This window comes from Notamacropus eugenii, chromosome 1, assembly GCF_028372415.1.
Source record: "Notamacropus eugenii isolate mMacEug1 chromosome 1, mMacEug1.pri_v2, whole genome shotgun sequence".
Taxonomy (NCBI): Eukaryota; Metazoa; Chordata; class Mammalia; order Diprotodontia; family Macropodidae; genus Notamacropus; species Notamacropus eugenii.
Genome location: NC_092872.1, coordinates 446651219 through 446676860, shown reverse-complemented (window position 1 = coordinate 446676860; position 25642 = coordinate 446651219). Strand labels below are relative to the sequence as shown.

The 25642-nt window shown below is 44.7% G+C and overlaps 1 protein-coding gene across 4 annotated transcripts in view; it reads left to right on the top strand.

Annotated features, from left to right (window-relative positions):
- NR6A1 (nuclear receptor subfamily 6 group A member 1) overlaps nt 1–7753 on the top strand; it is a 258239-nt gene extending 250486 nt beyond the window's left edge. For all 4 annotated transcript variants that reach the window (XM_072631888.1, XM_072631886.1, XM_072631889.1 and 1 more), the window contains 3 exons: nt 2882–3003; nt 6424–6576; nt 7372–7753. In XM_072631888.1, the coding sequence (XP_072487989.1) occupies nt 2882–3003; nt 6424–6576; nt 7372–7460 (364 nt within the window). In that variant the 3' untranslated portion in view covers nt 7461–7753. The remainder of the gene's footprint in view (nt 1–2881; nt 3004–6423; nt 6577–7371) is intronic.
- Nucleotides 7754–25642: the final 17889 nt, after the last annotated feature.

Below are 25642 nucleotides of genomic sequence, written 5' to 3'. Positions count from 1 at the left end.
TTCTTTTGATCACAGCAGGGAAATCTTTCAGAGTTGTTTTTCTTTACATTCTTGTTCTTAGGTAAATTGTTAATTGTACTCACTTCACTCTGATCAGTTCATATACTAACTAGGATTCTCTAAATTCATCTTTACATCATATCCATATGCCTCAGTTTGTTCAGCCATCCCCAAATTGACAGGTACCCACCTGGATTCTGGTTTTGCACTTTTTTTAGACTTTCAACCCCGTCCCCTGCCCCCTTCTCCCCACACACACTTAAGGATCAGGAAGTTTATTTTGCTTGTGATTATTCCTTCCCTCTTATCCCCACTCCCACTATCCCCATTTGTTTCCCTGTTGAATTTAATGTATTTCTAGATCAAAGTGTGTGTGTGTATCTGTGTGTGTGTGTGTGTGTGTGTGTGTGTGTGTGTGTTTTCAACCTTTCTTGTCTGCTCGAGATAGGAATAAGGTTCATTTGATACATGTATCTCCCACCCCTTTCTCCAAGTCTATATATTTTTCTCAACAAGCACATCTGTTATGAGAAATAGTAAGTTCCACCCCTTCTTCCTAACTTTCAACACCAGTGTATTTTTTCACTCCTTTCTCTTTGCCTTCTTAAAACCCTCTGAATACATGCCACTAGCCCCAACCCCAGGTCTCCTTCCCCCAATACTCTTTGAAGGCATTAACTTTCTAAAGGAAATTCGTTTCTTCTCTCCTATTAGCATCATAGCCCTCTGTCATCGTTTAATCCCTTCCGGTTGTTCAAATACATTTACCTCTCTAGATTTCTTTTGCCTCTTGTGTTTGTATTTCAAAGTTGCTACTGCACTCTAATGCCAAGAGCGAGCTCTGGTCTTTCTTCAGAAGTGCTTTGAAGGTCCTCTCTTCCATAAAAGATCCACATTTTCCCCCTGAAGTATTATGTTCAGCTTTGCAGAAATTGTGGGCATTTATGTTTTGCCTTTTGGAATATAATATTACAAGATTTCCTGTTTATAGTAGAAACTGCCAACTATGATGTGACTCTGATACTGGAACTCCTTTATGGATACTTGTAGTTGGGATTTGTTTTTTCTTTGTGGATGCTTTAGATTTTGGCTATGAAATTCCTGGGATATTTTTCTTTGGGAATTCCTTTCAGGTGAATTCTGTCCCAACTTTGCCATCTGGTAACAGATCTGTGTAGTTTTCCTTTATCATTTCTTGAAATATTGTGTCTAGACATTTTTTTAAATCATGATTTTCAGAGAGTCCATGATTCTGAAATTTATCTCCTATTTTCCAGGTCTGGTTTTTTTTGTTGTTGTTCTCTAATACTCTGTATTTTCTTGTATTATTTTTCCTCTTTTGGTTTTGTTTTCATCCTTTTGCTGTCTAGAAGAATACCAATTTTCTAAGCAATTTGTTCTTCTAATTCTTTCCTCAAGAGCTTTTGTTTCTTTTTTTTATGTCTTCCTTTTATGCTTCTAGGTTATCATGTACTCCGTCTGGAAAAATCATTTCTTTCCTTTGAGTCTCTGCTTACAGTTGTTACTGCAACTTTTAGGCTGAATTTTGGGATGTCTTTGAATTTATAGTAATTTTTTAAAATGCTAGTCAATGTTTTCTTTGTTTTACTCATCTCTCTAGCTTTAGTTCTTGAATCAAGACTTTGTGCCAGAACCAGGCCATACCCCATGCTGTGTTTTTCAGTTGGGTAGTTGGTCCTGGTTGATCTTGCCCTGAGTTTCTTTGTTGACCTTCACTTTTTGCAGGTAGGCCCCCCTCCTCCGGCCGTGGATGTTTGAGGATGAGAGTACTGGAGTCTCCCTGGTGTGCCTGGACTCTCCTGGTCTCAGCACGGCTATGCTGCCCTGGTCACTCTCTTTCCCTGGAGCTTCCAAGGTCCCCCTGATGGGATTCTGACTCCCCTGGAGATTTCTCAGGGAAGCCCTCCAATCTTTCTACCTGCACTGGGAGGCTACCCATTTCTTTATGTGCTCTGGTCCTGACTTTGCTGATGGCCCCCTTTCCTATTGCACCAGGCTTTTGGCTGACTTTTTGTTGCAGTTCCAGTAAACCTGGCTACTTCATTGAAATTCTTGATCATTATTTTGTCTGATGATGATTTGAGATTTTGAATGAGATGAATACCTGTCTGTATCTGTTCATGCAGTCTTCTTTACTAGCAGTTGTCCTTTCTCTTTACATTCTATGGGCTAAGATCTGCTTTTGGCTCAAGCATTCTATCTTTCATGATCCTAAATATAAGGAATGAGATTATATACCATCCAGTTTGGCTGAGGCATGTTGCATGTGGTTGGGGAGTAATAGTATGAGGTAAATCTCATGAGATTTGGAAGGAGATTGGTTGTAAAGGACTTCAGACACCATAGTCTAGCCCTTAGACTATTCAGTAGGCCATAGGGGCATCCATTTATAGATTTTGAGCACTGGAGTGATAGGAGCAAATTTAAGCATTCGAAAAATTAATCAGACAATAATATGAAAAATGGATGGATACAAGACTTATTGGTTCTAGAAGGAGTAGGTAGGAGTTTGACCTCAAAAAGGAGGCATCATAGCTGAGTTTATTGGATTTAGAATGAGAAGATTTAGACTAGAGTCTCCACCATTCTACTCAGTAATTGTGTGACCCTGGGCAGTTACTTAAATCGATTTTAGTCACAGGCTTCTCATTTGTAAAATAAAGAGCTTGGCCTAAATGACAGCTGCTTTCGTTTTTGGTTCTACCATATCATGTTCTAAGGGGTCTTCTGGTTCTGTACTTTAACCCTGTAGATTCTAACATGCCACACATCTCTAAATCTGTCATTTGTGCCCCTCCAACTTTCCTTTGTGCATTAGCCTGTGTACCACCTGAAATGTGTGTCCTCATCTTCCCTACAGATTTAGCGAAGAAGGGATGGAAGTGATGGAGCGACTTATCTACCTGTATCGCAAGTTTCACCAGCTGAAGGTCAGCAATGAGGAGTATGCTTGTATGAAAGCCATCAACTTCCTCAATCAGGGTGAGTGTGAGGACAGAGCCTTTTTCAGAGTTACTGGCCTCTCCTTTACTAGATCCACAAGTGGGACAAGGATCCTTAAATTAGGTCTAAAGAGGTGGAATTTAAAAGAAAAAAACGTAAGTTTAGGTTAAGGTAAATGTCCAAATCACTTTAGGAGATTTGGTGACCTACAGTTTGACACAGTGGCTGGAGTCTACCTAAACTGCATGGATAGAAGTGTGGTGTCTAGATCAGGGGAGAGGTGCCTGACTGTTGTCTAGCCTGGTCAGACTATATCTGGACAAGTGTATCCAGAGGAGGCAACCAGGAGTTAGACCATGGAGCCCATGCCAGTTCAACACAACTTGGGGACATTTTAGCCTGAAGCAAAAGCTGGGGAAGGAAGATGAGATGGGCATCATGATTATATTAAAATATCTGAAGAGTTGTCAGATTAAAAAGAGATTAGGTTTTTTTCTGCTTGGCCCCAGAGAATAGAACCAGGAGTAGTAGAGGGCAAGTTAGAGAGAGGCGGGTTCTAGCTCAGTGCTGAGTGTGAGAGTTGTGTAACCCTGCAGCAGGCAGCCCTGGGAGATGGGGACGTTGTAGAGCCTAATGTCCTGTGCTACTTCCTTATCCGTGGAGGTCTTCCATCAGAAGCTAGACGATCACTTTTTCAAGGTATTATAGAGGGCATTTGTTACATGTCACAGTTGTGACCCTGTATTGTGGAAAGAACACTGGACTTAGGAGTCAAAGGACCTAGGTTCAACTCTTGGCTACTATTTTACTGTGTGATCTTGGTCAAGTCATTTCTCTCTAGTCCCAGTTTCCTCATCTGGAAAATGAGTGGGTTGGAGGAGATAGTCTTTAATGCCCCTTTCAACTCTGATTTCTGTGGTTTTAGACACCTGTCAAGCTGTCTTCTGGTTCAGGCACTCTTGCATTTGAGGACACAAGCATAGCAGGTTTATGATCCACTAAGTACAGGGAAAGTCATCTAGTATTTTTCAAAAACTGAAATGCAGCAATCCTATAACTCATGGAGGAAGGAAGAGACTCCACTTTGTTTAGTCCATTTTAATGCATTTAAACATAGCCACCAAGGACAGTACATGCGTCATGTAAAATATGTCCCAAGTTTACTAGCAGCTGAGGAAGAACAGAGTGACTGATGAAGCTGGCCTAGATAAGACTGATGTAACAGATTGCCAGTTGTTCTGAAAGCCCAATCATAGCACAGTAGTATTGCACAAAAATGCTGTTTGCAGATGAATGAAGCATTACGCTTCCCTTCTTGTATATGTTATGCCTTGGGAAGGTGCATGGCATACTTTTGATCTTCGTTGTTAACTCTAAAACTCCCCTTCCCAGGCTCTGGGCTGTGTGCTCCAGGAGTGGATTACTACCATAGCATTTACTGCACAGGAATTGTGATTCAAAGAAGAAGAAGCAGGAGACTTAGAATCAGAAAATTTGTCTTCAGGTCCCAATGACTTACTCGCTCTGTGACCCTGGACAAGTCAGTGTGCCTTTTAGATACTCAATTTCCCAATCTGTCAAATGAAGAGAATAGTGTTTGTACTCCCTGCTTCAAAGCGGTCTTGTGAGCATTGACTCTACCACCTATTAGCCATAGGCCCTTGGGCAGACTCCTTGAGTTTCCCATTTATGAGACAGAAATAGGAATGAATCTGTTCCATTTTCCACGGAGCCGTTGTTAGTCTTGGCTCCACCACTTGGTGTGACCTTGGGAAAGTCTTTTTGCCTCTGTGGAGAATGTGGCAAATGCTGTACACTTGAAAACTGGGGAATATTATGCCCTTATAGAATCTTACCACTATTAATTCTCAGTCACATCTTCTCTAAGCGGGCCACTTGTGTTCCTTATGAGCCTTTCTTTAAACTTTCTTCATTCCATCTTGTACTGCTTACCTTCCCATGGGCAAAGCCCAATCCCTCTCAGAATGAGAATTGTTATTTTCAGAATAATAAGGACAGCCCCCATCTCTTCAGAACTATTAAGATCTCCAGAGGACTTTCCTCACAATGCCCCTCTGAGACAAGACAGGGCACCTGAGGGGCAGATCAACATACACATACATGTCCAGTGTCTGTATTTATTTTGCCTAAATGTGTTTATTTGTTACAACGAAGGGCTTTTTGTTCGTTTTAAATTTAGGAAGTAGAGGAGGACTAGTGATAGAGATACAAGAGAAAAATGAAAAAGAAAAGAGGGTCATAACATTTTTCTTTAATGCTGAAGAAAACAGAATGAGACAGGTAGGACAGCTTTGACATTAATATTTTGGGTATTTAAAGTCAGGCTCTACATAATAGAGATTAGTGATTTCATGTACAATCCCTTTTCCATCCATTGTCTTTTCTCCTGTGTATATGGAAATGAACCTGTTTAATAATGTTTGTCAAGCACAGAATAACCAAAAAAAAATTCAAAAAATAACTCCATGATATAAGTATATAGGTTTTATCACTCTCATTTTACAAGTGAGAAATTCTAAGGCTCAGAGAGGTGGCCTGACTTGCCCAGGGTTACTCATGTAGTAAATGGCAGAGCTGAGACTTGAATCCAACTTTCTTAAGTAAGCCACTACCCCCTTCCCAGGGGGCAGCTAGGTGGTGCCGTGGATGGAGCACCAGTGCAGGAGTCAGGAGGACCTGAGGTCAAATGTCACCTCAGGCACTTGACACTCATCAGGTATGTGACCTTGGGCAGTCACTTAACCCCAATTGCCTCATCCTGGGTCATCTGCAGTCATCTTGTGGAATATGTGATCAGTGGATTGAGATGATGTGTATGAGAAGTGAGGCTGGTGACTTGCGCCACCTTACCTCACTCAAAAGAAAGCGAAGTGCAAGTCATGTGATAGTTTCTGTGATGGCATGGTCTTGTTTGGCAACGGAGGAGAAACACACACACACACACCCTCTCCCCTCAAAATGTATGTAAATAACTCTTAAGAACAAAATCAGAATTGCAGAGCTGAAAGCAGCCACAGAGGACACATAGTGCAGCCCCTCCCTTAAGGAGGAAATTCGTTTATAATGTTCCCAATAGGTCATCATTCAACTTCTACTTGAATGCCTTCTGTGATGGGAAGCTCACCATCGATCAAAGCAGTCCATTTCAGTCTTGGTCGTCTCTGTTAGGAAGTTTTTCCTATATTGAACCAAAATCTTTCTTTTGGTGATTTCCACCTGTTGTTCCTAGTTCTACCCTATGGGACCAAGAAAAACAAGTGTGAGTCCCTTTTCCAAACTTTTCCCTGGAGATACTATAATGTGGTTCTCATAATCTCTTAATCCTGCATGTGTATCTGTGTGTACATATATACATATATGTGTGTGTGTGCATCTTTTTTTTTTTTTACTTAATTGGCCTGAAGATGTTTTCATAACCATTTTGTTGCACGTCCTCAGATATCAGGGGCCTGACAAATGCCTCACAACTGGAGCAGTTGAACAAGCGGTATTGGTATATTTGCCAGGATTTCACTGAGTATAAGTACCCTCATCAGCCAAATCGTTTTCCTGATCTAATGATGTGTTTACCAGAGATACGATATATTGCAGGTAACTCTCTCCCTTTCCCTCTTCTTCCTTCCTCTCCTTTTCTCTCTCTCCTCTTCCTCTTCTATTTTTTCTCTCTCCCTACAGCCACCCATCACCACTAAGCTCTTAATCTTCCAGATATTTTCAAAGAAAGCTCTTAGTTCTCTCTCTGGTGTTGCTTCACCTCTCTTTTGGCATGTGACTAGAAGGCAGGAGACTTGGCCCCAGCTTTGTCACTATGAGACTTTGATCAAATCACTTGTTTTTTTTCCTGAGACTGGGTTCCCTCATCTATAAAATGAGGGCAATTGACGAGATGGTTTCTAAGGTCCCTTTGACCCTTAAAATTCAGGGTTCCAAGATCTCTTCCTTCTATCAATAACGTTTTGTATGCTAAAATTCAGTGTCCTAGCATTCTCTCCTTTGAGATCCCTTCTATCTCTTAGCATTGTGTGTTCTAACATTCTTTGTCCAAAGGTCCCTTCCCATTCTCACAGTCTGTCTTTTAAAGATCCTCCCCTCTCTCACATTCTGTTGTATATTCTAACAGTCTATCCATTTTCTCAGAGTCTTCCTGTGTTTAACATTCCATATTGCAAGGGCATGTCCAGCTCTGACAGAGCGACCTAGAGAAATGAATGCACGGCTCCAGAGAGAGCTCTAACAGACTCTTGAGGCTCTTCCACAAGACTTTCCAGAGCTTTGGGGCATCCCCTTGTGTTTCTGTGGCCTCTGTCCTCTAAAACACTGCCTAGAGAAGAGAGACTATGAGTTTTACATTAACTCATTCTCTTCTCTCTCCCTCCCCCTAACCAGGAAAGATGGTGAATGTGCCGCTGGAGCAGCTGCCACTGCTTTTTAAAGCAGTTCTGCACTCCTGCAAGACCAGTGGGAGCAAGGAATAAGCCTACCCAGCCAGCTCCCTACCTTGCCCCCAACCGGGGGTGATCGTGGGGCCCACAAGGAAAAAATAGGAGCCGAGACCAGGATGGAGGCAGCCCAGCACTGCCCCACTAGCATGAAGCTTTTTTGTTTGTTTGTTGTTTTTTTAAAAACTCATTTTCTATATATTTATTTCACGACAGAGTTGAATGTATGACCTTCAACACAATGCACATACTTCTGTATGAATTTAAAGATGCATTTCCTTGCAGTTTACAGAATGTGAGAATGTTTAATGTTACAATGTTGTCATTAATTAGGTCTTGTTCTTCTTTATATTTGAGGGGTGGGGGGTGGGGGGAGCTAACTATTTCAATAGTGTTGACTAAGACTACCTCAAGGAAAAGGTGGTATTCAAGTACTGACTTTTCCCTTATTTTCTCAGCAGACCTCACAGGTTTGAGCTAGAGAGCAAACTGCCTTTTTCTACCAGCAAACGCTAAGCAAACATATGCCTGTCATCAATCTTGGGGAGGTGGGTTGGGGCTGTTTTTTTGGTTAGAAGTTGATATAATAAGCTAAGAATTAAGGTGGTCAGAGCACAATTTAGCCAACTGGCCAGCTAGCTAAATTCATCTCCGAGAAGGAAGGCCTTTGAAATGATCTCATCATAAAATCAGTCGATTAGAGCTGAAAGGGAGCTTGGAGATCTTCTAGTCACAGAATATTAGAGTTGGAAGGGACCTGAGAGACCATCTAGCCTAGCCAGGACCTTGACCCACATTTCCCTCGACAGAATCCTCAGTAAATGGCTTACACTTGTCCAACTCCTAGATTTTAAAGAGGAAGACATTAATGCCCAGAGAAAGGATAGAGCTTGTTGAGGGTTATACAGGTATCAAGTAGCAAAGACAGTATTAGACCCTGGGACCTCATGACTCCATATCTACATTCTTGTCACTCTATACACCATATTGGATCTCAGACTTCTCCGTGCCTTCAAACTCCTCTCTTCCTTGAGGAGAAGCTGATGGACAGGGAAGCAGATGGGGAATGAGTCTGTACAGATTACTCGGGCTTCAGGAGTGCCAGGATCTTCTTTTGACCTTTTTGTTCAGAATAGCCACCTTTTCAAGGAGAAGGGAGGGAGTTGGTGCAGGAAGTCCTCCAGAGTCCTGGCTTCTCTGCCACACTGGAGATGTGAAGAGAAAACCACTCCTTCCTTGGCCTTGGAATATTCCATTACTTTCTTCAGAGCCTTGATGGTGATTCCATTATGATACAACATGACAAACATTTAAAGGCTTCCTTTCTTCAGAGCTCTGGGGTTGAGGGTTTGGGGAAAGACCAATTTAAATCAGATAACCACACCTGATCTTCATTGAATTCATAGTCTAGACACCAAAGTAAGATGTTATTATCTAAGTGAATGAGAGAGAAGAACAGGATGCTTTGCAGGTATCATCCTGGTCACCCAACAAACATTGATTAAATGCCTTCAAGGCCTCTTGACAGACGCTAGAGATACCCAGCTTGATAGGACACCAGCCCCACTCTGGCACAGGAAAGGACTCTCTCAGGTAACCATCAGCCTGTCTCACCACCCCTGGACTAGTGTGGAATAGCTAACCAGCCTGTCATCAAAACTTTTGTAATCCTTTCCCCTGCTTCATTTCTCCAAACCTACACATTTTTTTCTCTCCCTGGAAATGTCAGAGTTGGGCAATTGGACCGGGAGATGGCAGACATTGAGTCAAGGCTCAGGTATCTTGAATCTTGAAACTGATTCTTTCCCCTGTCTTCGTTTCTGCTTCCTCTACTTTGGAATGATATGAAATATTAGAAAATCAAGGGTGCTTTTCCTCAACTACCACCTCAGGCCTCTTTTTAAAGTGGGAGGGAGGCAATTTAGAGCAATAGAATAGGCCTACCTGTAGCCTGTGCCTACTCTGATTGTATTTAGTAAGGACTTTTCTCCAAGGTCCAGAACTATCTGCAACCATTGTGGAGGTTTGCCTCTTATTTCCTAATGAGGTTGAAAAAATACACGAAGATGGAATCAGTTTCCCTTCAAGCCTTGTCAGTTATACGGAGATTGGATGTCTATTTGGGGGTATTATAAAGAGGACTCCCACTTCAGGTCCAAGTTGGACTAGATGCACTCAAAGATCCCTTCCAACTCTACAATTCTGTGAATTGGGCCAATTAGCCCTAACCAACCTAACTAACCTGTGCTACCATCCTGCTAAGTGCCCTAGCCAGGGAGGTGTGACTCTCTAAACTACCTCACATTTTTTCAGGAAAGGTCACACCCTCCATGAGCTGGGACATAGACTTTGGAGCTCCCTAAGCTGCCCACAGGTTCTGAGGTAATGATTTGTCCCAGGCCCCAAACTAGCCCAGTTCCCATGCATACTCAGGCTAGGCCTTCTCCTGTGTGAATATGGGCTTATGGAAACCTGTTCAGTACAAGGCCATGTTTGCTCTCTTGCTCAGTCCTGTAAATCTTCCCAGATGACCTGTTCCTCTTTTCTGGGTAGTCTGTTCTGGCCTTTAATCCTTTGTAATGGAATGAGATGTTACGGGTATATAACCGCTGCTGGGACCAGCAGAGCTATCATGTTATGTTTCTTCCTGGATTGGAAAATTAGAGTTTCCCCAATAGCATGTGTTCCCCAAATCCAGTAAGCACATATGGCTCAGTATCACCTCTAATGTGTGTATGTATACAAATTTGTGTGTGTGTGTGTGTGGATATACACACATGGATATGTCCATATCCATATATATGTATATACACACACACTTCCATGCTTCATCAGGATGAATCCTGCCTCCACATCATGAATGGCAGTGGCCAATCGTGTTTATCTCTTGGTAGCCAACCTTCTGGCCACTTAGCCTGGTACTCCAGTGATGAACACAGTTTGTTTCTGGGCCCATCCTTGAAGCCTTTTCCACACAGGCCAACCAGAGCTTGAGTGCTGATAGCAGCCTTTGAGGGTCCAGGGTCTCCTCCATCCCACAAGTGGATTTCAGAAGGGGACATTAGTAGAAAACACAAATGTATATGTGTATATATAATGTGTACATGCACATACCTAATTATCCATGGGAAGATTTCTGTTTGGTTTGTTTATTTCTAAGCTCAAAATGCTTTCCCCGTTTTCTTGACTTGAATTTTGCGACTGTAATCTCCTTGTAGGCAGGTTAGTGCTCTGCTCTTTTCCTCTCTGGAGTAGGAAGAGAGGACTGTTAGCAATTCTGGTCGTTACTCCTGATGAATGGGCTCTGGCAGCTGAAGCCAGATGTCTGCCCGTCCTCCAGGATACCACTTCACCTCCCTCCCATGCTCAGGTGCTTTTCTTGCAGAACTGAGCTTTCAAAGAAAATTATTCTCTAATCAATAAGAACCTACTGGCCCAAATAATACAATATTTAACAGAACAAAGTGTTCATTTTTGAAGGGAGGAAAAAGGTTCTGTGAGTTCCTTTTGTGCAAATGCATTTTTGCCAAACGCTGATTTGCAGTAAATTCCTTGAACAAAGGGCCCCTTCATTCCCGAAAGGAGAAGAGTGGAGCAAGTTGTGTAAGTGAATGACAAGGGTACCAAGCTGGAGCCTGACCTGTGGACAGCCGCTAATGTCTTCTGCACCAAGTCCTTTGAAGACTTGTGTTTTTAAACAGGGTAAAGTGAATGTGTTGCATTGCAAACTCAGGTATTATGAGGAAAAGGTAGAAGTGTAGCTAGCAATGTAGAAACATTAGGTCAGCCACTAGATGTATTTGTGAATTTGGTTTTGAAGGACATGGAGGGGTGTGTGTGCGTGCGTGTGTGTGTCAATTCTTCCCATAATGCAGGAAGCCTTTTCGCCAGTGGAAGAAAAAATCTGTGAGTGTCTCAGATCCCTCTCTTTTCTGTCACCTCTTAGACCTTTTCCCACCAACAGCCATCACTTTCAACAAAAATTTTCTGCTTGAAAATAACAGCTTTCAAAACCTCAGGAGAAGAAAACCAGTCTCCTTGGGTTGTGGTGATTTTTTTCTTTTCATTTCCTTTGTCCTGAGCAAAGGTTTGGAACTTCATTGCTCATGTTTTCGTGTCTGGTTCTGAGCCACCTTGGCTAGGATCAGACTGTGGCCATCAGATCCCCTCATAATGCCGTCTCCTAGGGTGATACTTAGGTGTACCTTGCACATCCAAACTAGGATCCTGGCCTCCAGTGATCACCACAGCAGTACCTGGTTTCCCCTACCCCAAACACTCCACAGAGAAACTTGTATCTTGCTTGCCTATGACACCAAGGCAGCTGTAGGAAGAAAGAATAATTAGTCCAGCTTCTATAGTACTCTAAGCGCCGAGTGATACGGTGTACATTTTACAAATGATGAAACTGAGACCCAGAGAGATCATAGGGGAATAGATTTCGATCTGGAATGGACCTCAGACAGGCTGTCTGATTGACTTCTCTTGATTTACAGTTGTGGAAATAGACCCAGAGAGGATATGGCAATTTGCTATAATAGCCTGTATTTGAACCCAGATTCTAATTGCAAATTCAGTGTTCTTTCCAGTGAACTTATCCACTCCATAAGATCATATAGAAAGTGGGAAAGCTAGCCAGGATTCAAATCCATGACTCATGATTCCAGCGCTTCTCCTTCCCTGTTTCCTCCCACCCACCCCCACCCATTTCACAGCTGCATTCCTAGAATCTTCTAATTGGCCCTTGGCCTTGGTCTTTGGTAATAGGAGAGATTGATTTTGGCAGAAGGGCTACCCAAGTCACTTCCCAAGCACTCCTAGAGTACCGTTACAGGGTTGACACTCCCAGATAACAAGGCCCTTGTTGTCTGACTCCTTGCATTCTCTTCTGAAATCCTCCCCTTGGTGTGCCCTTGGCCAGGAGGGCATTCCTCTTTCCCCCCCACCCCCTCATAATCTGACAAATGAAGTTTGAGAAGCATCCCCTAGTAATGCTGCAGTCCTGGGCAAGGACTTTGAAACCCCAGGAAATAGAGAACTGCCTTACAAAACCTCTTATTTCCTGGCTTTATGTTTTTAATTTCCTTGGGGGATGGGTGGGTTTAAACAATCAAGTGATTATAAAAAAATAGTCAAATCCATCTGCCTCTCAGGTATCAATGCACCTATAACCTGTTAGGACCTTTACCCCAACCCCATCCTCCCATTGGCCCAGCCTCAAAGGGATCATAGGCCATACCTTCTAGTCTTAATAGTCCATGGCTCTGAGACTGAATTCTACCACCACAGACAATTTATTTCCACCATCTTCAGTTGCCCCTACTATGAAAATGGACTGAAATCTACATGATCTCTAAAGTCTCCTATCCCTAAAAATCTATCATCAGAAACTATATACAAGGCTAAATTCCTATAACCTATGAATTAAACCATATCCATGGGGAGAGTTGTCAGACTCAAGGGTATTTTGCAGATCTCACTTAAATGTATGAAGATGTCATTGCTGCTTTCTAGCAAACCTTGTGCTACCATGACCTTATGTCACATAGATGAGCAGTGTTTCCAAGCCTTTAGCTCAGAGTTGATGAGGGCCTTCAGGCCTGCTTGAACCAACCTCTGGGCCTATTGATCCAAGGGTCCAGGGACCCTTCCTACCCACTTCCTAGAGTGGGCCTCTTACAAAGTATGTGGGTGACCATCTTTCCACCTTCGTTTTTATTTTGTTAAATCTTGTGTTAAGAAATCCAGTCCTTTACCAAATAACTTTTTTCTTAAACTTGAAATTTTTCTGCCCCTATTACTTTTTTTTTTTTAACTCTCCCCTACCCCAAAAGAAGAAAAAACAAAATGGTACCCTCCCACCCAAGGACCATGCCCTTCAATATTCATCCTTTTCTCATTTTTGTTTTGGCTGGAGGTTTCAATGCCAACTCTCTGTAAAGAGGTTTCTGTGTCTCAGGAAAAGTGGCTTCCTGCTCTGGGAGAGGCTGGAGGGTAGAGGAATGAGAGACTCAGAGTCATAACCTAAAGGCCAGTGCTGACATTTCAGGCACCTCATGTTGTAGGGTTTCTGGGGGTTCCCTGTGTCAAGCGTGGCACAGGCAGAAGCTCAGGGATATATGTATTTAAATACAGGACCCACAGAAACCCTCACCTTGATGTGATTGCAGTGGATGGCTTTTTTCTAAGACTTTTCAGGTGCTTCAAGATCAGGACATGCTGCCTAGATGTTCCCAAACCTCTACTACAAGAACTCAGGATATTCCATATCCTCTGTTTGTCTTCCATGTGGGCTGGCTTGGATTTATGGGAAGAATTGGCATTTCTTCAGTTGGTTTTTGGAACCTTCAGATTCAAAGACCTTTCCCATAGATTAGGTTGAAGCTATGCCTGGTCAAAGATGTGGCAACGTTGGGGAAAATCCCAGGCAGGTATGGAAATACGTGGAACATATTTTTAAAATTCAGCTTCTATACTCTTTCAGTAGAGCTAGGACTCTTAGGAAAACCACTGTTAGGGAAACTGCCTGTACTGGATTGATCAGCTCTCCAAAGCCAGTCTTGTTCAGACCATGGGGTCTGAACCAACCCAGGTGGAGGACATACCCATCCCCAACAACATCAGAAGTTATGCAGAGTTATCCAGTAATCCCAGAACCCTTAAGAGAGGCCAAGTTAATTCGAAGATTCCCTTGGAAAGCTTCATGACCAGGGATAATTGTAATTAGAATGGCCTTCAGACTTAAGTCCCTCTAGTTGGTTTTGAAGTTAGTAAAATTATAAAAAGAAAGGCCCTTCTCATTTTTGCTTCTTCCCTATAAGGCTCTCCTTGATTTTCCGGCTTGTAGAACAGATATTAAATAGTATCTCATTTGTTGTGCCCTTTGAAATGACTAAATGCAAGATAACTAAGTCAGCTAAGTGACTTATCTACCTCCATGCAGCTGGCAAGTATTAGAGCAGAGATTCAGACCCTGGTATTCTGACTCTTAAGTCAAGTAGTCTTTTTATTATACCATACTGCCTCCCAGTCTGAGGTTTGGAAAAGGGCCTTTGTATTTGGGAACGGGTTGAATTTCTGTAGGATCTCTCTCTCTCCCTCTCTTCCCTTCCCCCCTCTCTCCCTCTTCTTGCTCACACACCCCTGCCAATCAACACTAGGCCAAGCCCACCAAGAATGGGGGGAATAGCCTCTCTTTCCTAGTCTAAGTCCTTCAAAACCTGTGACAAAGCACCATGCTATTATCAGTTACCCTTGGTTCCAAGCCGGTCACTGTAGTCAGCTTTAGCCATATCAGGTCCTTTCGTGATTGTTTTCTTTCTGTAAAATGTCTTTTGTAATAGTTGATAACATTATAGACTCAAATTTCCATATAAAACAAACTACCTCTTATGTCTAAGGATGTGTGGAGAAAAAATACTGTGACTTTGGTTCTGTTTACATGTTTCTTTGAGGGGAAGAAGGGAGATGTGACATCCGCTATGGGGGGTAGAAATGTGGTGCTGCTGCTCTGGAAGTGATTTGTTAGACTATCTGCTGATTTGGTTTGCCCCAAAACAGGACTCCTTCACCTACCCAGACCACCTTCTTCCCCAGGAGTCCCTGTAACTCCAGGGCCCAGAGCAAGTGGGCCCAACTCTTCTCTGGGAGAGAAAATCTAGGTGGTAGGGGCAGATATCTGGCCCTTTATGTGATAGAACTTCCATCCTGCCCCAGGGTCAGACATTCAGTCAGAAGCAGCCAGGGTCTTTGGAACCATCCTTAACAACCCTATTAGCAGTGCTGGGCACTGACAGGATGCTTTTGTGAATCCATTTCTGTAGAAAATGTACCAGTGATACTGCTTCCCATGTGTTTGATTGGGCCCTTCCACTGTGCATCTGTGACAGAAATGGGGAGAAACCTTGGACTGGACCCTATCCCCACCCAAATTGGTCTCTAGCCCTAGATCTTGGTTTTACCTTCACCTTGGCCTGTGGTCAGGCAGCCCACCCCTGGGGATGGATCTTGGCTCTTGGGATCACCAGCTTTGGGTTGGTCATCTCTCCTTGGAAGCTGCACTGTGTTCCTCACTCCCAGGGTGGTCCCTTGTGTAAAATTGGGCTTCTGGGTCATCACCTCCCCAGAACCCATAGTGAGCATGTCACAATGATGTGCCATGGTGCAGAGCTGACCTCCTCATCCCTATCCCCAACTTCAGGAACTTGTCCAATTTCACTTAGACTGTGACCAAGCGATTGTTTAGCATAGCAGGCTGTAAGGCAGATGGCCACTTTGGCCACCTCTCTATCCAGCCCTGCTCTGTGAATTGACTACCTGTGGAAATGTGACCAATTAGTGTTTAGTAAGTGTTAGATATTTTAACTAATAAATGTGAATCATTCTGCACATAAATTGGTCTGAGCTGTTTTCTTTGGAGGGGTGGGGGCAGGAAGGTGGTGGGAAGGGAAGACTGAGTATGTATCTATGTAGCCGGTGACAGGATCAAAGTGTCTCTAGGGAAGGAATGAGGCTTCAACTTCATAAGGACTCAGAGTGGTGAAACTAGATGGAACTTAATGATAGATCTAGAACTAACCTTAGACAAGAATTTTCAAACACATTGTAGCCTGAGCCAGATTAAAATGTAACTGAGAAATATTTAACAAAATAAAAAATATACAGTAAAACATGCCATTGTTAAATTGTATCAGACTCTTCATGACCTCATTTGGGGTTTTCTTGTCAAAGATATCGCAGTGTTTTGCCATTTCCTTCTCTAGTTTATTTTACAGATGAGGAAACTGAGGCAAGCAAGGTTAAGTGACTTGCCCAGGATCACACAGCTAGTAAGTGGCTGAGGTTGGATTTGAACTCAGGAAGATAAGTCTTCCTGACTCCAGACCTTGAGCTTTATTCACTGTACCACCTAACCGACCCTACAATGACACAGATGATGTTAACATGTAGTTTTTCTAAGTCTTAGGTACCATTTAGTGGTTCTCATTTGTTTCTGAGGTTGACACCACTGCTTTTGACTATAGAATGTTGAAAGTAGAAGGGAACACGACAGCATAAAACAATGCTGGAAAAGACCTTAAGATCCACAACATTAGGGCTGGAAAGGTTCACAGAATAACAACTGGACTTATTTCAGTTGTCTCCTTTAAGCCTCAAAGCAGCCCTCAGAGGGAAGTATTCCCATTTTGTAGATGAGGAACCCAAGACCCAGAAAGGTTAGATACTCACTCATGCTGACATGCCTGGTGTCAGAAGCAGGATTTAAACCCTGGTCTTCCTCCTCCCTCCACCTCCACTCGAGCACCCTGACCACTATGTCAGTCTGCCTCTCAGCATAGGCTGTTAGAGTGAAACGACTTTAAAAGGGTCCTCTATCCTATCTCTTCTCATTTTCCTGGAAAAGCCCTGAAACTTGAAGAGGGAAGATGCTTGGTATTCTGCCCCCCCCACCCCCACCCTTAACAAGTTCCTGAAAGGCTTTGGCCTAAACCTCCCATTGTCCACTCTCCCTAGCAAGCTCTTGCCATAGACATGACCCAATCATCCATTCTTGGCCCTAGCCATGGAGGGCTGTCAGCCAGCAGTGGTGCCTGGCTCCTCACAAGGACCAACCTGTGACAAGAAAGTGGGGACAGCCCTCTGACTGAGCCTAGGGGCTCTTGGAGAAATGTTTCCTTGGCAACCAGGTCCATGTGGAAGGCCTCACCATGGCTACTACTGCACCCTCCACCCTTCAACAGCTCCTTCTGCTAGCTCCAGGCCTCCTTGACAGAGATCCCAGAACTGCCATTAGGTGGGAAGTCTCCCCTTATTTCCAGAAATCTGGTCTTTAGGCCTTTGCTGATGTTCTCAGTTTCTGGGCTACTGAAGCTACTTAGTGTTAGCCATAAAGATGCACTTTCTCATAGCAAAAGGAGCAATGGGGGCTCGGAAAGTGTCCCAGCCCGGAGACCTGAGACCTGTGTCTCCTGTCATTGTTTGCACCTGGTCAAGTCAATTTCTTCTTGGGACCCTAGTGTCTTCTGTAAAATGTATGAAACAGTGTTTGTGTGTGAACATGATTTCAAAAGCCTTTTTTTAGTGTAATGGTCTGTGTTCCGAGAGCCCTCCCACTGCTAACAATCATTCTAGACACTATGGCTTTAAAATATTAGGTGGTAAGATCCTTCTCAGCTCTGTGAGACGGTGACGCGCTACAGGACCTCTTCAATTTCTGCCATTGTTACCTACTACCTAGGTGACTTTAGATGCATCACTTTCTCTTGCTGGGTCTTATTTTTCCTCTTCCATAAAATGATGCATTGCATTAGATGTCTCCTCAAGCTCTAAGCCTAGGATTCTAGGAAGAAGCTGGGTCACACATACCCCACCAGATGCAATTAGGCCTGCCCATGCATCTGGGGCTGATTTAGAGTCAAGCCCTACTGGAATCAGGGATGGCTGGAATTCCTGTGGTTCCTGCCAGCCAGATTTGTGAAAGACCCTGGCTCAGTATGGCATGCCATCCCCTCCCCACCAACCTACACGTTGCTCTCTTCTCTGCCTAGTCTCAGAGTGCCCGGGAGACCCCAGTATTTCCCCTGGTGTTGGGAGAGAGGACCAGCAATCCCTCCTGCTTCCTCTCAATTTCCCCCTGAAGACTTTGTGTCCTCAGCTGCCTGGATCAGCCCCAGCCCTGTCCCTGAGGGACCAGGCTGTACAGGAAGTTTCCATTGGCCACTTCAGTGCTGGCCATTTTGAGCAGGGCAACAGAAAAGTAGCTATTTTTAAGAGCAGGGGAGGGTCTAAGGGGCACTTGGCGGCATTTCCCGGAAGGCCCGGGTGCTGCCATCATCCTCTTGGCTCAGGTTTGCTGCTTCCCGAGCCTCCAAAGAGGGCCAGCTTCCGGCAAACAGGAAACCCCACCACAGGCTGAGCCTTTGCTGGCCCAGCCAGGAGGGAGGGAGGGAGGCCATGTTCCTTTCACTTCTCCTCCTCCTCCTCTTCTTCCTCCTCTTCCTCCTCCACTGCTGCCCCAGAGCCTGGGGAAGGAGTGGGGAGGAGGAAGAAGGATAGACCTCCTAGAGTTTACTGCCTTGCTTCGTGCTCACACTTACGGAGTTGGTGCTACAGTCTCGGCTCTGTCCACCTATCCCAAGGCCCTAGGGGAAAACATGCCCTAGGAGCCCTTGGGTCAGGGTGGGAGGCAAACAGCAGGGACTCATCCCATGACCTGGCCACCTGGCTCCTGGCTTAGCCTGACTTGGCCTACAGGATGACACCTCCCTGAACATCATGGAGAGCAGCTACTGTTGATAAGAACCCTGGACCTGTAGTCCAGCAGCCCTGAATTCAAATCCTATCTCTGTGTGACTGGGCATATCACCTCTCTGGGCTTCAGCCTCATTTATAAAATGAGGGGATTGGGAAAGAGTATCCCCAAAGACCCCCTCTCCCCCAGCTCCTAAGACCCTCCCTTCTCTGTCCTGTTTGTGTGTGTGTGTGTGTGTGTGTGTGTGTGTGTGTATCTGTCTGTCTCAGGCTCAGTCTCGCTTAGTGTTCCCCTCACCCACCCCAGACACCGGTGCCTTTTCCATGGTTACCACAGCCTTGGATTTGGATTTGTCTTGTATGTGTCTAAATATGTACATGTTGGCTCCCCCTTTAGAATGTAAGTTCCTTGAGGGAAGGTCTTTCATCTTTGTCCTTATGTCTTCAGGACACAGCACAATTCCTTGCATGGAGGGGCTCAATGTATGTTTGTGGGTTGATTGATTTTTTTTCTGTACTAGACTTCCTGTCTGTCTCACTGCATACTGCATCCTTGACTGTACATCTTGACTTGTGCCTCTCTCTGTCTCTGCAGCCCCTGATGGAGGCTCTGTGTCTGTCTTTCTTGGGGATCCTTTGGGGCACTCACCTGCTATGTTCCTCAGAAATCCTATCTCTGAAGCTGAACTAGGCTGGACCATGTCAGGCCGCATCTCCCACGTCAGCCAGCCAGGCACTCATCTCTGTGGTTCCTGGTGTCATCGGGGCCAGAACATCCATTACCCACCCAAGGCCCCTGCCTGTCCAGGCGACAGCAGTTCCATCATGGTTAGTTCCCTGGCCTTCGCCCCGGGCCTCAAGGGCACACACAGCTCAGCTTCCTGCAGGATCCCTCTCCCTGAGAAGTCTGGGGAGCCTGGACCCCCTGGTCCAGGAGAGAGAGAAGTAATTTCAGAACGCCTATTTTCCTCCTAGCTAGCAAACAAAGTACAAACCAGAAAGGAGGCAAAGGGTAAGTAGTCCATAGACTCCCATCACGGGGAGGATTTTACCCTCAGACCCTGTGTTTAAGATACCCCGAGGCCCTGGATTGGAGTAGAGAGCCAGAAGACAAAGAAAGCCACACTGAGAGACAGAAAAGCAGAGTTTGGGAGGCAGATGGACATGGAGGGCAAAACCTAAACCAGCATGGAGAGACAGAGAAACACAGAGAGCTAGACAGGGAGACAGAAACAGTCGGAGAGACAGGGGGAAGGATGGCCTTGATGGCTCCAGGAACGCTTAGAGAGATGAAGGGGATACGAGACAGACCTTTGTGGGGGGCAAGCATCTCCATGGGGAGGAATTGGTGAGGCTAGGCTGGGTCACCCCAAGTGAGTCCTATTGGGGGGTGGGCAGGCCGGGGTCGGGGGAGAGGAGATGAGATAAGCCGCCCACGGTAGTGGGGCCACAGCTGGGGCCGGCACGCTCCAGAAACGTGCCTCAGGGAAGGGAAGGGCCCGACCCAGCCGATAATGGGGATGAAGATAAGGGCCCTGAGGGAGGTTCAGCTGGTCTTCAAGGCTGCACCTCATTGCTTCCCCCCATCCCAAGTGGCTGAGCTGGACCTGCCCCACCCCCCAAATAGTGGGAACTCCAGGGGGCTCTGGGATGGGAGAGGAGCAAAACTCTTCAGGGACTGGTGGACCTGTTATGCTGAGACCACCCACATGAACAGGAAAGAGAGCAGGTCCTTCCTGAAGGTGGCCTCCAGGGCCAGCCTTCTCTGGACCCCTGTTACTGGGCTGGATGGCTCACCATTCAGCTAGAGCAGACCAACAGACATGGGGGGAAGAAAGTAGGAGCTTCCCACCCCCCAAAAGAAAGGGTTTGAGCAAGGAACTGAAAAGTGGGCACAGCGGGGCATGAGACACTTCTCAAGGAACTTCCAATTTAATGGGAGAGACATGTGCAAAGCACCACATATAAATAAGACATACACAGGATAATATGGAGGTCATCCCAGAGAGAAAGAGGGTTTAGGCATGGAGAAGGTAAAGGGAGTGAGTGTGGCTCTATGTCCAACCATGTGTCATGTCTGTCTGTCCCTGTGTGTGTGTCTTCATGTGTCCATGTTAGTCTTTACTGGACCAGTTAGAATTAGAGGTCCTTTCCAGGCCTCAGGTTTTATGATTTTGTGTGTTTGTGACTGTGATCAGAAGTCTTTCTCTATACGTATACATATGTATGTGTCTGGCATCATGGAGTCTATGTGTCTGCCTATGTGCTCATGCCTGTACTTATCTGTCCATATGGATACATTTCCTTGTTGTTTGTGTAGATGCATTTCTATCCATGTCCGTATGTGTTGCCTTTCTGTGTGTCTCTGTGCATGTGTGTAGGTACATCTTTCTGTGTCTCTGTATAGGTAACTATGTATGTCCATGTTGGCATGCCCTTGTGTCTGCTCTCATCTCTATACATGTGTGTGTGTAACTTTCTCTGAGCCTCTATTCATAATTTTGTCTGTGTAAATCTGTTCATGCCCATGTTTGTGAAGGTCTGTGTCTGTTCATGCATGGCTTTCCATGTGTCTGTCTATGTTTTTGTATGCACATCTGTCCTTGTCTGTGTTTACATATCTGCAGGTCTCTGTCTAGATATGTGCATGTCTATGCTAGTCCATGTAATGTATGTATGCATGTATATCCGGGTAAAGTGTGTATGGCTCTGTCTGTGTGTGGACATCTGACTGTGTGTATATATATGCATGCACATACACATACGTGTGTGTGTGTGTTTGTGTAGGCTTCTCTGTGTATACATTCCTAGGAATGTGTCTGACTGCATTTTTGCCTGTGTGCACGTCTGTCCATTTCCTTATTTGTGTGAATGGGAAAGAAAGCTCTCCTCTCTTCCTGAAGCTGCGCTTTCAATTGGAGTGAGAAGCCCTGCATTAGTCAATAGGGTCTACCTTCTGCCCTGACTTCTCTCTCCCCACTCTTCCAGTTGAGTCCAGGGCCCTGTCTTCCTACAGATGCGTGAGTTCCCTACCTCTTTCATCTCCTGGATCCCCCTCCCCTGGGCGGTCTGGCCAGAGAAGCCATAGAGGCAGGGGCCCTTGGGGAGAAAATTCTCAAGGCCACAGAGGAGGTGGTGGGACATGGTCATCCCCAGAACCCAAAGCAGCCCCCCAGGATTAATGACTGGGGGGGCAGTGGAGAGAGGGAAGTGGCCGCTTAGAGGCTCCTGCACCCCCCCCTCCCCTGGGCCAGCAGCTGAGGCTCCCTCGGCCCTATAGCCTTGACCCCACTCGGCATTTACTTCCCTGACATTGGCATCGGATCTGAACATCTGGCAGGCGACTGATAACAGCTATGCAGCGGAAACAGCAGCAACCAAGCTGGCCAGTTCCCCCCCACACACACACACAAACACACACACTCACAAACCCCACCTCCACCCAGTGCTGCCTCTGGGTCTCTGTCTCTCCCAATCTCTGTGCCTATGTCTGTCTCTCTTAAATTCTATCTTCATGTCTTTCTCTGTATCTCGATCTCTGAAATCTCTCCATGTCTTTTTGTCTAGCTTTGTCTTTCTGAATCTCTCTCCATGTCTGTGTATATGTCTCTAGGTATCTCCATGTCTCTTTATATCTCTCTGTCTCCACACCTCCTTGGCTTTCTATATCTGCTCCATGTTTCTCTGTGTCTATTTCCATGTCTTTTTCTGTCTTTCTGTATTTCTCTACTTTAGTATCTCTACCTGTCTTTATATCTATCACTTTTGGTCTCCATCATGTGTCTCTGTAGCTCTGTCTCCATTTTTGTAGGTATGTCCCTGTATGTGTCTCTCTGCCTCTGTCTCTTCCCTTGTTTGTTCCTTGTTCCAGCTTCCAGGAAACAGGTTTGAGCTTTTTGGGAAAGTCCCCACTTAAGAGACCCTGGGCTTTTGTTCCCACAATTGCAGGGGGAGGGAAGAGGAAGAAAGTAGGATCTGGGATCAGCAGCTGAGGGTCCCTCCCCATTCCCTCCTTCCCCATTGGGAGCATGGTAGTCAGATTCAGGAAACTGGTACGAGATCTGTGACCTGGTTGAAATGCCCACTTCATCAGAGCCTGTGACCTTCCATCTTACTCCTGATCAAAGTGAATAGACTTGTCTCAGATTGACAGAAGGAACAGATGAATGGATTGACAGCCTGGTTCACCCAGGGTAATCAGAGTTGAAGGAAATCTGAGAGGAATGCACAGAGACTGTGTGCTACTATCAGTTCAGACAAGGGCTAGGGCAGATGCCATCCTTAGAAGCTGCACTGACTCTACCCCACCCACCACACACCTCCTCAAGGCTCTTTCACAACTCTAGCTGTATACATTTAGATATAGTACATGCTGTCTTTCTCAGCAGAATGGAAGCTCTTTGAAGGCAGGCACAGCTTCATTTCATCGTGTCCCTGGCATATAAAAAATGCTTGCTGATGAATTGATTAATAAAATCCAAACAAGCACCCACCTGGCAATGATGTGGCAGGGCTTCATTCCCAGAGGGGAGGGACCTAAAGAGGCCATCTAGGGTCGTTTTTCCATCTCCCATGCACCTAAAGACCCACAGAACAGGAGCTTTCACTCCGACTCTCCACCCAATATTCCTCGTCACCACCACTACCCCTCAGCTATGACTACTTTAAGGCAGGGAAGCTGACTTTGGATAGCTTCCTCCACTCTTTGGGGGGCAGTGAGTGTCGTAGAATTTGGGGATGGTGGGTGCTCAAGGCTGAATCAGTGTTTTCCTAGATGTAAAGGAAAAACATTCACCCCTCTAACCGAAATCTGATGCTCCACCAGTAGAATCACAGAATGTGAGAGCTGGAAGGGCCTCAAATATCTAACACCATCCTCTCATTTCACAGAAGAAAAAAATAACAGACCTGGAGAAAGGAATTGAGAAGAGAACAGAAGGAAGGCCCCCAGTAATCACAAGCAAATAAAACATCCTTGAAAATTACAGTTTCAGTTTATTACATGCTTAAAAAGAAAAGTAAGCTCCATATTACACAGATTCCGTTTCATATACAATCATCTTTTTCTGTTCCTCTGTGTATTTGAAAGTGCTCATTTTAATTGTTTATGAAATTCAGAATCATTTTTTTTAAAGAGGAAGAGAAGTGACTTGCCCAAGGTCACACAGCTAGTTGGTTTTTTTTTTTTTAATGTCAGGGATTCCAACCTAAGTCTTATGACTCTAAGTCATCATATTACCTGAGCTCAATGTCCTTCTCTGTCATTAAATAGCCATGGCAGGTCATTTCCCTTTTCTGAGTTCCTGGTGCCCCATCTTTAAAATACGAACAATAGTACATGTTCTGTTCATCCTGCAGGATTGTAAGGAGCAGGTAAGGTAACAAAGTGCTTCGTGGCCATCAAATGCAATAAATATGAACAGTTATTCTCATTTTTTCTCAAATGCTTAAAAGCTTCAAGTATCTCTAGATTATGTCTACAAATACAGATTCCTTAATGTTATAATTCCTCAAACATCAACCAATCAATAAGTGAACAACCATGTAAATACCTACCGTATGCCAGGCACCGTGCTGGACCCTGGGGTACAATGACAAAAATGAAATAGTCCTTGCCCCCATGGAGTTTATACTTTATAAGAGGAGACAATGGGCACAACATCAATCAATCAATCAACTGACATTTATTAAGTGCCAACTCTGGATCGGGCGCTGGGGTTACAAACACAAAAAATTAAATAGGATCTCGCCTCCTACCATATACACATGTAAGGATACGAATATATATAGATATATACATATATATATACATATGATTTTTGTTTTTAGTGGGAAGGAGGACTGAAATAGGAGTGGGTGGGGTTAAAAAAAACGAGATGCCATCTGAACTGAGCTTTCACGGAAAGTCAGGACTGTAAGAAGCAGAGGGGGGGGGAATGTATTCCAGACATAGAGGACAGCCATTGAAGAAGTAAGGGGGTGGAAGACAGAGACAGACAGACAGAGATGACAGAGAGAGAGATGAGAGAGATGAGAGAGAGAGAGAGAGAGAGAGAGAGAGAGAGAGAGAGAGAGAGAGAGAGAGAGAGAGAAACAGAACGAAGGCCAGTTCAGTTTAACTAGATTGTATCATGCATTAAGAGGAGTAATGTGTAATGAGCCTGGAGAAGAAGGTTGGACCCAGGTTGCTAAGGGTTTTAAATGTCAAATGGAGAAATCTTATGTTTGATTCTAGAGATAATAGGGGTCCATTAGGGTTTATTGAGCAGAGTAGTGATATAGGTTGACCTGTACTTCAGGAATATCACTTTAGTGGCTGTATAGAGGATCATCTGGAAAGGAGAAAAGCATGAGGCAGGGAGAACCATTAGGAGGAGTCAATTGTAATAGTTTGGATAAGAGGTAATGAGAGCCTGAACTAGAATGGTGGCTGAGCAGGAAGGAGGAGACAGAGGAGAGAGATGCTGTGGGAATCTAAGGACAAGATTTGGCAGCCTTTTGGGTGTGAGAAGGGAGGAAGAGTGAGGAGAAGGGGATGATTTCAAGCAGAAAATGATGGTATCCTCAACAGTAATGGGAAAGTTGGGAACAGGGGTGGATTTAGGGAGAAAGATAATGAATTATTTGGGACATGTTGAGTTTGCAATACCTACAGAACATCCCGTTCAAAATTCCAATAGGCAGTTGGTGATGCAAGACTCATGCCCAGGAGAGAGACTATGGAAATGGCCTTGGAAATTGGCAAAGCTGACAATAGAATACAGAGAGAAGAGAGGAGAACTCTGACTAAATCTCAGAGTACACCAACAGCTAAGGGTGGGATATGGATGATAATTAGCAAAGCAGGGCAGAAGCCAGATGGCAAAGGGGTAGGAAATGAATGGGAGGAGAGGAAGTGAAAGGAAGATGTATAGACAACTTCTTCCAGGAGTTTCATTGTGAAAGGGAAGAGAAATATAGGATAATAG